We start from the raw sequence: 11,983 nt of genomic DNA, 5'->3' as shown, positions 1-11,983 counted from the left end.
AGAAATGCATAATTAACGGGAAAAAATGGGAAAAAAGTGCAGAGGTTGATGAAAGCTTTTAAGTGATATAGCCATGGATATGGAGCATATTCCCTCAATCCATTGTACTGCTGCTACTCAGTACTCACTGCTTCACTCATTAAAAGGCATTAAGTATTTCAGGTATACATATTAAAAGCCTTTACTTTTCGGAATTGATTGAAGCATTATCGTCTGGCAAGAAAATTAATTATAGTATCACTACCACAAGAAACATTGGGTAATGGCGACATAAATTTGGAGACAACAAAACGTAAGGGTAATAGAGTAAATTCATGTTAGACCTCTTAAATTATTATGCATCAAGTCATTAACTAAATAAAGTTGACGAACGCGAACGCAAAGTAAATTCCCACGTGTCTTGGACGCAACACACGCGCTTCAAGTGTCCGTGTTGTTGTGTCTTCTTTTCATTCAGCTCGTTTCTCTCTGGCGAATCTAATCATCAGATGAACTCATTTTTATTTTATTTAAAAAAGAGTTGAAAAATTGACTCTTTATTATTTTTCTTTCAATTAATATTAGTTAATTCTTTTTATTCTCTTATTAGTTAGTTAATAAAATATATCTAATTATTTTGGCACGTAATTCTTAGATAATAAAAATTAATTTTAAATTCAGCTGTAACTTATCTATTATTATTCTTTTCTCAATGCCGTGTAAAAACGTTCATAAAAGAAAAATATTCTTCTTCAATTCTATATAAAATGTTCATTTCCAAAGAAAATTAATACACTTGATAAGAAAATGTTGCATAATGATTTTACTTTAGGGAAAAGCTCTGCATACAAGTCATTAGGGCTTGTATGCTTTACAAGTTCATTAAACAATAAAATCAAATTACGCGCTGCTCCACGTACGACGCGCTACATCCCTTCTTCTTCTCCTTCTTTTTCGATCGTTCTTTTCTCCTCCTTTCTCAATGGTTTGTTCTTCGTCGTTGACGTTAGTTCCTCCACATACTGTTACGGCACGTTTTCATTACACCTTCTTCTTCTTCTTGCTGCACGTTCTTCTTCCTCTTCCTCTTCTTCTTCTTCTTTTCTTTTGTTTCTTGCCTTCTCTTTCTCCTTCTTCATTTACGTGCTTTTCTCTCTGTTTTCTTTCTTCGTTATTCTCGATTTCTATTATTTTTTGACATCAAGCTTTGAAATTGTTTTTGAAGAAGAAGAAGTAGCAGAAGATGAGGATGAGAAAGAGAAAGAGTTCTGAATTATGCATGATTTTGGGTGTATTTCTTTAAATCCTTTGGGTGTATTTTCTGTAATCTTTTGGGTGTATTTCTATAATCGTTTGGGTGAATTCCTAGAGAAGAAGAAGAAGAAGAAGAAGAAGAAGACGAAGAGAAACCGTTTGAGTGGGGCGCGTGTAGTTACGCTCCATTCAAAATGAGTTAATGCGCGTGTTAATGAAGTTTGGGCTGATAACTTGTAAAACTTGTACGGCCTTTTTACTTGTATGTGTAGCAGGCCCCTTTACTTTATCCAACCATTAATATGTAGAAACATCATTTTTATTATTATTGCGCGAGTACAATATAATCAAATATGAGATGGGTCTCACATTATAATAAAATCTCCGAATAAAATATTTAGTCGCGAGCGAGGAAAAAGCTATACAGTACTTATAAAGTTGAAGAAAAAAATGGTCATATTTTTAGAAAGATGATTTGATAGAAAATATATTATTGGTCTCGGTAAACAGAAGAGAAGAGAGACGAAAAACAGAGAGATTAACAGAACAAAAGGAACTGATCTTTCCCAGTTTTCTGACCCACAATTCCTCTGCCTTTTCTCAAACGCAAAAGTTCCTTCTTTTCTACCACCTCACTAACTCGGAAATTGCAACTTTTACCCATAATTCCTTTCTCTTTTTTTATATTAGCTTGCGTTTCTCTGTGCCACTTGCAGAACCAAGTTGATTAGTCCAGTGAGTTGGCTTTAGTTGGTTAATATTTTGGAGGGGTTCTAATGGGTAACTGTTTAGATTCTTCTGCAAAAGTTGATGCAGCTCAGAGTTCTAGAGGCAATTCTGGTATGTAGTTTCTTTCTTATTTATTATCTTTCTATCTATCTTCTTATATAGATATAGATTATTATTATCATCCTGTATTTTTGTTTTTCGGTTGCTGGGATTGAAAAGAAAAGTTGGTTGTTTTTTTATGCTTAGTTTTTGTCAATTGCAAATTGAATATAATTAAATGTTTCATATGCTTCAATAAACATCATGCTTCTTCTAGTTCAGTGATTTTTTATTTCTCTAGAGTTTTCTCCTTTGATTCTTCAATTTCTTTGCTTCTGCGGGTGCTAATAAAATTTTCTTCGATACTTCAATAAGCTGTTCCTGGTGATTTAGACTTGGAATTGTTTTAATATATTTTGTGAAATTAATTAACAGGTTGATTTAAAATATCATCTTTTATTATCTCTGTTATTCACATAGTTTGACTTACAAAGTTCTTGTTTTCCTAACTTGAACTAACTAAAACTACTTGCTCTTCTTTAGTTTCAGCAATCTCAAAAACTCCACCCTCTACCTTATCAATTCCATCACACAGCGAAAAAAGCAATGCTTCAACTCTTCCCACGCCAAGGTCCGAGGGTGAAATCTTGTCTTCGCCAAATCTTAAGGCCTTCACATTCAATGATCTCAAGAATGCCACCCGAAATTTTCGTCCGGACAGCCTTCTCGGGGAAGGTGGATTCGGCTATGTTTACAAAGGATGGATCGACCAACACACATTCGTGGCTTCCAAACCCGGATCAGGAATGGTTGTTGCTGTAAAGAAGCTTAAGCCTGAAAGTTTTCAGGGTCATAGGGAGTGGCTGGTATGTATTTGTTTGTCCCAAAAAAAAGACCCAAGTATGAAAATTACTCAGGAAAAATTATGCCGCTGGCAAATTCGCCTATTGTTGGGTATACTAAGCCAGCGACATAATGTTTTCTGGGTAATCTTGGTACTTCGCTCCGTCGTTTTTAATGACATCCATGGTACTAAAGCTTCAAAATGATTTCCAGACTGAGGTTAACTACCTTGGACAACTGCACCATCCTAATCTTGTTAAATTGATTGGGTACTGCTTGGAAGGAGAGAACCGGCTATTGGTCTATGAGTTTATGCCGAAAGGGAGCTTAGAGAATCATCTATTTAGAAGTAAGAGAGTGATCTCTATTGTTATGAACTAAGGGTGTTTTTTGTTTTAGAACTGAAAAAGTTACAATTTTGAGCATCTAAAATTCTGGTTTGAGTTTGTCGATGTCCAAAAGATCTCAGCAGTTTCCAACTAACAGCTTCGCTACATTTGACAGGAGGACCACAACCACTGTCTTGGGCAGTGAGGATGAAGGTGGCCATTGGTGCTGCCAGAGGACTCACTTTTCTTCACAACGCCAAATCACAAGTCATATACCGTGATTTTAAAGCTTCTAACATCCTGCTGGATGCGGTAGGATCAGTGGGAATATAGATGATATCATAATTTGTTGAATTTAGTTAATATTTGCATCAATCACTTACTCATGATGCATCACGATTCCAGGAGTTCAATGCTAAACTTTCTGATTTCGGCCTGGCCAAGGCAGGTCCAACCGGTGATAGAACTCATGTATCTACACAAGTCATGGGAACTCAAGGATACGCGGCACCTGAATATGTAGCAACTGGTATGCTTTTGCTTCAGTCAAGTCATTACTCCTGTTTTACTTTGGCCTTGTTATCAAATACTCCCTCCATTGAATATGGGAATCACCAATTTTTGAATGTACCAAAACTGTCAATCATTTTTATGTAATCCAAAAATTTTTTGATTGACAGGTCGGCTAACGGCGAAAAGTGATGTATATAGCTTTGGGGTTGTGATGTTGGAACTCTTGTCCGGGAGACGCGCTGTTGATAAAACAATATCTGGTATGGAGCAGAATCTGGTAGACTGGGCAAAACCATATTTGGGCGATAAAAGAAGGTTGTTTCGGATTATGGATACCAAATTGGAGGGACAATACCCGCAGAAGGCAGCCTTCATGGCTGCTACGCTTGCCCTTCAGTGCCTTAACAGTGAAGCCAAGGCAAGGCCTGCCATGACAGAGGTTTTAGCAACCCTTGAACAGATAGACTCCCCCAAAACTGCAGGCCGCCACTCCCACTCGGAACATCTGAGAGTCCACACTCCCGTGAGGAGGTCTCCGGCACGAAATCGGTCCCCTTTACATCTGACTCCTGCTGCATCTCCACTGCCATCTCACCGGCAATCTCTTCGAGTGCACTAAGAACCCATGTAACATGTCTATGTAAATTCCTTCTTTTTTGTTTGTCAGGTTATGTTTTTTAGGAAAAGTGCAAGGATATTTGTTGAGGCATGTATCAATAACAAAATTTAAAAAAAATGAAATTGAGTTATTTCATCAATATTCATTTTCTCCAAGCCATATGCATGATCTTTACTCCTCTTTTGTTGCCCTTTTTGCTGCTGAATTTATTGGTGAAGCACATTCCTTTGTGCCTCTCCAACCATGGTGAAGATTGAAACTGTCTATTTTAGTTGTTTCTGCATGAAAAAATGATCACAGGTCGTTTTACACGCTTGTAGTTCTAAGTGAAAATCTTTTGAAGTATGTTGGAGATCTATTTATGGAAAGATGAGTTAGTTATGGTAGTTGTAAGGATAAAATCAAACAGAAAAGCACATTAATGTCGAGAGTAAAATTACTCAAGATCTCGGTACAAAAAGTTGACATAGTCATTACTATATGTATGGTGAGCTTTCTCAAAACAGTTAAGTACATGACACCAAACAGTTCAAACACTGCATAAAACACACGGAATTCAGATGAATGACAAATTGTTATCATCGTATCGATACCCCAACTCAGTCAAGATTGATGCAATCATTCAGAGCATTCCTGTATCACTTGATGGAAAGTTAACTGTTGTTGCAGAAAAACCCCGAATCCAAGTCCCCTTTAGCGCCACCTCCAAAGGAACCATGCTTCTATTGAAGATACAATATTGAAAGGTTCGGATTCAGTCCAGTATCAAGGACCCATTCTGAAAATGTTCATTTCATTACAATCACAAAAATGGACTGAATTCTCAACATAGAAAATGATTAAGGATGCTGTTAACCGGTGCTACATTGTTGAAGAAGGCATTGGACAATATTGTTTAATAAATAAACTCTCCTAATTAATTGAAGAGGAAAAAATGAAATAGATGTTACAGTTCCGAAGACAATTTAACTATTATCCTGACTGCAGTTGTTAACAAATAACAAAAATGAAAGTGTGGTTGGTTGATGGATACCTGTTGATGGCTGCCGTAGTGATTGGAATCACACCAGCCGGCGAAACAAGAGCGTCAATTGGAACATCGGATGAAGTCATCGGTATTACTCCTTCATCTAGTATTTGTTCCGAATATGACAGAGCAACTGCAGATCCAAAATCCAAATTGTTTGGTAAAGAAAGATATTAATGCAGACTTGATTTGGTTCAAAGAAAAATATGTCATCTTAGGAGGAATAAATGCTTACCAAGTAATGGTTGAATCCAATTCCGTGTATTTGCAAGGTCTTTGTAATTCTTCAAAAATGTATCATAGTAACTGTGCAAGGAAGGAAGATAACCGTTAGCTAAGGTTCACGACTATGATTTTGTAAAAGTAACATCTGTAACTAAAAATTCAGAATATAAGAAGTGAAAAGTCAAAACTCGATGATTAAGACTTTGTTACAATTTGGCTCACAAAATCATGGTTTTGGGCTTGGGAATGGTTGGTAACATAAAGCAGACCAGAATAATTAATTCTACTTAGATTAGGTATTTCTTTACAACAAAGACTTCATACGACATAGAAACAGATCTACATTATTTAATTTAGACAGAAGAAAAAATATAAAAAAACTTACCCTCCACCACGGCCTAAACGTCTTCCAGATTTGTCAAATGCCAATCCTGCAAAGTGACATAACAGAAACTATTAGCTAGATATATTTGTAAACATATGAATAAGAAATGAGAAATTTACCAGGTAGAAGAAACAAATCAACAGGTTCATTTGCCTGCATAACTGCAGCAAAGAAATCCTTCAAAACAGAGGTCGATATTGGCCAATCAGGATAAATAGAAAATACATTCAACGGAAGTCAAGTCTACCAGAATCAGTGAAAAAAATTAAATGCACAAGAGTAGCTAAGATAAGGAGAAGCATACGCAAAAGTTGTATCTGGCAGAAGCTGCTTTTTAAAACTTATGTCATCAAGAGGCTTTACTTTTTCTTTTTCTCTTTCAAACAAGAATTCACAGATTTTAGCTCAAGAAAACCAGGTTAGAATATGCAAGATATCTATAAATCTGGAATATTCAGGAATTAGGCAACACAATCATATTTTGGAAAAAACTTGTCAAAATTTTACATCACAAAGATAAGCAATTTCCAAATGGTAGCTTCAAATGATGTTACAGGTTACTATCAGAATACAAGCAACAATCAACCTAAGAAGGAAACAAAACTGTCACCAATCAGCCCACTATCGACAAAGCACAGCAAATAAAATGATGTTTCTTTTATCCCTCTTTTTTGTCGTCTTGCTATTTTCTTCTTTTACCTCTAGAATTTGTTAGTTTAGTGAGTCATCATTCTGTTAGTATTGAAATCATTGTTTAAGATTTGTTAAGATTTGATGAGCTATGTATATTATAGTACAGGTTAGCATGTATATATATCTTAGGTATTCATACAGCAAAGAATGTGAAATACAATTTTACAACTTTTACCTCGAAGTTCTCCACCTTTATTTTTGTTAGTTATGGCCTAATAATTGTGGTATTTTGCCAATCTGCCAAAGTTAATTTAATAACAAAGCAAATACTTTTCAAGTAAGCTATAACTATGAAAACTACAATATTCGAGCAGTACGAAAAAAGATATTTCAAATAATTTTTAAGACAAAAAGCAACGGAGTCACCAACCAAAGATTCATGTTTTCTGAATAAAGAAAAAATAAGTATAAATAACTACCATCTTCACGTGCATTTCCGTAAGCATCAATCGGAGCTGGTTCTAAGATATCCATTGAATTTGCAATAAGATCATCGATACGTGAAATCCTGAGCATACGCATGTGGCTATTCTTATCCTCCACCCACGGCACATATAGTTTTTTCCCACCTGCACATAGTCATATTGTATTGAGCATGAAAATGTATTGACTATAGACCCTTCACTAGAGTAGTACAGTCAAACGATCTTAATAAGATGCAGCAGTTTGAGGAAAAATAACGACAAAAAGTTCTTTAAGAAACTTGAAGAATACCAGAATACATGTAAACAACAATAATAAATCAACAAAGTCCTATACCACAAGATAGTGCTGGCTAAATAAATCATATGACACCATAACAATATGATATTCTTTTATAAACATGCCCAATGTCCAAAGTTAGCAAATCGAACCCAAAATAAATGTATGCAACGTCCACATGCTTAAACAACATTAGAACCGTATCTCACCAAGTGGTGTTGAGATGCATGCTATTGCATCCTGTCATTGATAATTTCTTTCAAAGTTTTCTTGGGCTCTACCCTAGCTACCGGGTTATCTTTCACCTGATCCGCCACCCTCCTAGTTAGATACTCTTCTGAAAACCCACATGCTTAAACATTATTAGTATTACTAATTTCATTTCCAAACAATTTACATATATAAGCGTAACTAGCTCCCCAACCACCGTCCCTATTTATTCATAGAGACTTCTTCCCGTCCCCATCCTCACGAGTACCGGCTTGCACCGGATTTTTTCCTTTCCTAAGTTATAGTTGATATCTTTAAAAATATTCTGAAAATCCATAATTTTAAGATAAGTAATGAGAGTACCACTGACTGGGTCTTGCAAAATTTGCGACAAAAGTTTGGATGTATCGACCTCCCGTAAAGCACTGCAGCTTATGTATGCGCATAATCTGAGACTAGATTTGAACCAGGGGGATTCCGAGATTATATTTTGAATAGCATCGTCTGAAAAATAACCCAAAAGCATTATTATAAACTCCTAAGCTTACAAACCTTTTATCTTAGAACTTGAAGTTGCTTATTAAAATCAAATAGACTTATGCTTTGTAGGTATGAGAATAAATGAAGAATCGTGAAAAGTTACTATGTGTCTGCTCCATTATGAATGACATGAGAAGGTTGAAAAACAAAAAGGTACCTTGTTGAGATCTATGAGAGGGATGGATGGCCTTGAGGGTCTTTCGGACCTGAGTTCGAAGCGCGCGTTTCTGATTGAAAATGGCGTCGAGGTGCCCATCTTGGGTGTTGCTGCTGGCCATGGTCATATGTTGAAAAGGGCTTAAAATGAAAGAGAGAGAGAGAGGAGGATTGTGGGGATGCTGCTTGCAGAGTGGCATCCACACCTTAGTTGCCATTGTTTGGTAAGCGTTCTTGAAAAAAACAAACCTCGGGAACTAAAAAATAAAAAAAATAGAAAACATATGTCATTAAGTGCCTGTTTATGTATTTTAACTTTTAAGTTCATAGAAAATATATTTTTTTAACAGAAAAATATTATTTTAGAATTAATCTTAGCATACAAGCTATTAGCATTTACAAGTCTTACAAGTGCGGAACTTACTAAAATCCTAAACGCACTCCAATTCATACGTACAAGTCACGCGTTATATAACAGATTTTAGTTTCAATCAAAATTAATTAACGCGCGAATATCTCTCTTCCAATCTTCAAAAGATTTCCTTACTTTCTTCGAATCTCTTGTCAAGTTTCTTTGTTCTCTTTCTCGTGTTTTCCCCTGATCTTTTGGATCCTTCTTTCTTCTGCGTTTATCACTTCTTTGGTTCATTCGCTTGAGTTTTGCGAACTGTAACGCTAGCTTCGTTTTATTTTGATTTTTTGGTTTCTGAAATCAAATTTTGAAGTCCTTTTGAAGATAATGGATGATTCAACCTCAGATTGTTAGCGCAATCACGGCGAAGTGGATTCAATCTCAGATTGTCAGCTCAATCACAGCGAAGTGGATTTTGAATTTGAATCGAACGAAGTTCCTGAGGTTTGATTTAGTTTCAGTTAATTTTGATTGTCTAGCTGAATAATTCGTGAAGCTAGACTGTGAAATTAATGCGTGAACATAATCTGTAGATTGAATCTAATGTATTAGTTTTGATTAATTATCTGTAATTTATAGCAGACGCTCGGGTGTAGATCAGAACTTTTTGGGTGTATTTTTATGGAGGTTTGGGTGTATTTACAGTTTATGGTTTTTCTTGTTATTTTTAATTGACTTGTTGTCGTTCGGGTGTATATCAGGAGCCCTTGGGTGTATGTTACTTTGATTGTTATTTTTTTTATGAGGTGCAGAAATTCTATAGTATTTTCTTATTTTTAACATGTTGTATTTTGCAGTCTCTCTCTGTTGTTGATGAGCAACTTGTTCCCAAGGTAGGAATGACTTTTAAAAACCTTGAAGATGCTGCAAAATTTTATAAGGACTATGCCAAGGCTGCAGGTTTATTATATCCAGTTAAACCTCTTTCATGCTGTATCAGTGGTGCGAGAGTTCGGAGTACAAATAAAAAAGGTGTATAATTACAGAATATGGGTGTAAACCATAATTTTTCTTGAATGTATTTCTGAACTTTCTTGTGTTTGACATTTTACATACATATATATATTTCAGAATCTGCTGTTTATGTTATAAATTATTGTTTGTTTTTTTTTATTTTGGTATAGGGTTTAGGGTTTAAGGGTTTAGGGGCTTAGGGTTTAGGGATAAAGCATCAGGTGATAGAGTCTGGTGTATATTTAACTTTCCTTGGGTGTAAAATGAGATTTTATTAGTGTAAAAATCAATGATTTGGGTGTATAATAGGTTGGGTGATTTAGGGTTTAGGGTTTAGTGTTTAGGGTTTAGTATTTAGGATTTAGGTTTTTAGGGTTTAGGGTTTAGGATTTAGGGTTTAGGGTTTAGGTTTTAGGTTTTTAATGTTTAGTGTTTAGGGTTTATGGTTTAGAGTTTAGGGTTTTAGGGTTTAGGATTTAGTGTTTAGGGTTCAATGTTTAGGGTTTAGGGTATATGGTTTAGGGTTTAGGTTTTTAGGGTTTAGGGTTTAGTGTTTAGGGTTTAGGGTTTAGAGTTTAGGTTTTAGGTTTAGTGTTTAGGGTTTATGGTTTAGGATTTTTAGGGATAAATCATCAGGGGGAATAGATGTTTGGGTGTATAATCAACATTCTTTGGGTGTAAAATGTCAGGTTATGAGTGTATATTTGGTTTGATGTTTTCCTTCATATTATACTACCTGTAAATCAGATATTTTCAATACACCAGAGAGAGTTTAATTATGAAAAAAAAATTTACTTATAATTGGATCAAATATATTTACAGCATGTGTTCAATTTCTTACAAGAGTATATAACAGTTACATTAATCAGTGTCAATATCATTAGAATCTATCTGATTAAATGGACTCAATAACAATGAGGATGGTCTGGACAGTCTTATTGCATGACTTCCGCTAATGGCTTCAGCTTTGTCTTGATTCATTTCATGAAATAGAAGACATATATTTGTTCTTACATTTTTTTCAGCTTGTTTTTTGCCTTCCATTTTACTGCAATGAAAAATACACCCATGAATATCAGTCAGATACACTCATAGATCAACCAGATACACACAAACCGATTTCATAAGTATTTGATGAGATCAGTTCAAAATGATGTTCAATTGAATCAAACATCGATAAATATACAAGCTCAAGCAATATTACAATGTCAAGCAATATACAACCAAGGACAAGCAGTATTAGAACATTTGCAACAGTTGACTATATAAAATTATATGAGTTCAGAAATATAGACCCAACAATCAACCATATACACCCAACACATTACGCCATATACACCCAACAAATTACGCAATATACACACAAAAATCAGTTAGGAGAAGAACTAGAACAAGAAAAACTGTAAAAGCTAGAACAAGATGAACGATAAAAACTTAGATCAGGCACATACACCCAAACCAATTTCATAAGTATTTAATTAAATCAGTTCAAAATTATGTTCAATTCACTGAAACATGGATAAATATACAAGCTCAAGCAATATTACAATGTCAAGCAATATACACCCAAGGACAAGCAATATTAGGACAGTTGCAACAGTTGATTATATTACATGATATGGGTTCAGGAATATACACCCAACAAATTACGCCATATACACCCAACAATCAACCATATACACCCATACAAATTACTCCATATACACCCAACAAATTAAGCAATATACAGCGAAAAATCAGTTACGAGAAGAACTAGAACAAGAAGAACAGTAAAACCTAGAACCACTTTGAAGAACAATAAAACCTAGAGGAACTTACAAGAAGAGTAAAACCTAGAATAAGAAGAACAGTAAAAACAGTGATATGAGATTTAGAACAAGAAGATCAGTAAAACCTAGAAGAACATGGAAGAACAGTAAAACCTAGTTCTTCGATTTCAAAATCAGAAACAGAAATGTGAAAAATGTACAAGATGAGTAAAATAGTAACGTACCTTGAATAATATTTCTTCGTTTTTTCTGGAGATTGTTGATGGAGAGTTCTATCTTCGCGACGAGTTCGACCTTGAATAATGTCTCTTCAGTTTGGAATGTTGCTCGAAACTTTGTGGTTTGTGTTTTGTTTGAAGGAGAAGAAGAAGAGTTAGCCATGATGAGCGCTTATTTCAAAGAGTAACCATTTGAGTGACGCGCATGGGTTGACGCTCCATTCAAAGGGAGTGAGTGCGCGTGGACAAGTTATTGGGCTGAGTTAACTTGTAAGGCTTGTAAGCCTTTTTTACTTGTATGTGTAGCAGGTCCATTATTTTATTTTTTAATATATTTTTTAAATTTTTAATAGTAAAATAAAAGAAATAAAAAACAAAAGAAAATAT

The 11,983-nt window shown here is 35.0% G+C and overlaps 2 protein-coding genes across 3 annotated transcripts; one reads left to right on the top strand and one right to left on the bottom strand.

Moving 5' to 3' along the window:
- On the top strand, window positions 1,655–4,444 carry LOC107643544 (probable serine/threonine-protein kinase PBL3). Its single transcript, XM_016347224.2, has 6 exons — window positions 1,655–2,073; window positions 2,545–2,867; window positions 3,058–3,193; window positions 3,349–3,485; window positions 3,579–3,702; window positions 3,854–4,444. The coding sequence occupies exons 1-6, from the start codon at window positions 2,010–2,012 to the stop codon at window positions 4,303–4,305; spliced, it is 1,236 nt and encodes a 411-aa protein (XP_016202710.1). The 5' UTR covers window positions 1,655–2,009; the 3' UTR covers window positions 4,306–4,444.
- LOC107643545 (5-formyltetrahydrofolate cyclo-ligase, mitochondrial) lies at window positions 4,700–8,521 on the bottom strand. Of its 2 annotated transcripts, none has more exons than XM_016347225.2 (8): window positions 8,245–8,521; window positions 7,911–8,051; window positions 7,055–7,204; window positions 6,062–6,103; window positions 5,943–5,988; window positions 5,568–5,638; window positions 5,339–5,465; window positions 4,700–5,083 (listed from the first exon to the last, which is right to left on the bottom strand). In XM_016347225.2, exons 1-8 carry the CDS (start codon window positions 8,459–8,461, stop codon window positions 5,071–5,073), a joined length of 807 nt encoding a protein of 268 aa, XP_016202711.1. In that variant the 5' UTR covers window positions 8,462–8,521; the 3' UTR covers window positions 4,700–5,070. The 2 variants fall into 2 exon arrangements, with proteins under 2 accessions (XP_016202711.1, XP_020979275.1); XM_021123616.1 differs by having other exon boundaries at window positions 4,700–5,027.

The sequence above is a fragment of the Arachis ipaensis genome, chromosome B05 (genome assembly GCF_000816755.2).
Source record: "Arachis ipaensis cultivar K30076 chromosome B05, Araip1.1, whole genome shotgun sequence".
Taxonomy (NCBI): Eukaryota; Viridiplantae; Streptophyta; class Magnoliopsida; order Fabales; family Fabaceae; genus Arachis; species Arachis ipaensis.
Note: the sequence above shows the minus strand (reverse complement) of the source record. Positions and strands in the feature narration are given on the sequence as shown.

Coding starts and splice junctions, on each gene's coding strand:
- LOC107643544 (XM_016347224.2), top strand. CDS start 2,010: ATGGGTAACTGTTTAGATTCTTCTGCAAAAGTTGATGCAGCTCAGAGT. Junction 3,194..3,348: donor AGAGAATCATCTATTTAGAA/GTAAGAGAGTGA, acceptor TACATTTGACAG/GAGGACCACAACCACTGTCT. Junction 3,486..3,578: donor CTAACATCCTGCTGGATGCG/GTAGGATCAGTG, acceptor TCACGATTCCAG/GAGTTCAATGCTAAACTTTC.
- LOC107643545 (XM_021123616.1), bottom strand. CDS start 8,461: ATGGCAACTAAGGTGTGGATGCCACTCTGCAAGCAGCATCCCCACAAT. Junction 7,205..7,910: donor TTTGCAAGACCCAGTCAGTG/GTACTCTCATTA, acceptor GACTATGTGCAG/GTGGGAAAAAACTATATGTG. Junction 5,466..5,567: donor TTGGATTCAACCATTACTTG/GTAAGCATTTAT, acceptor TTGGATCTGCAG/TTGCTCTGTCATATTCGGAA.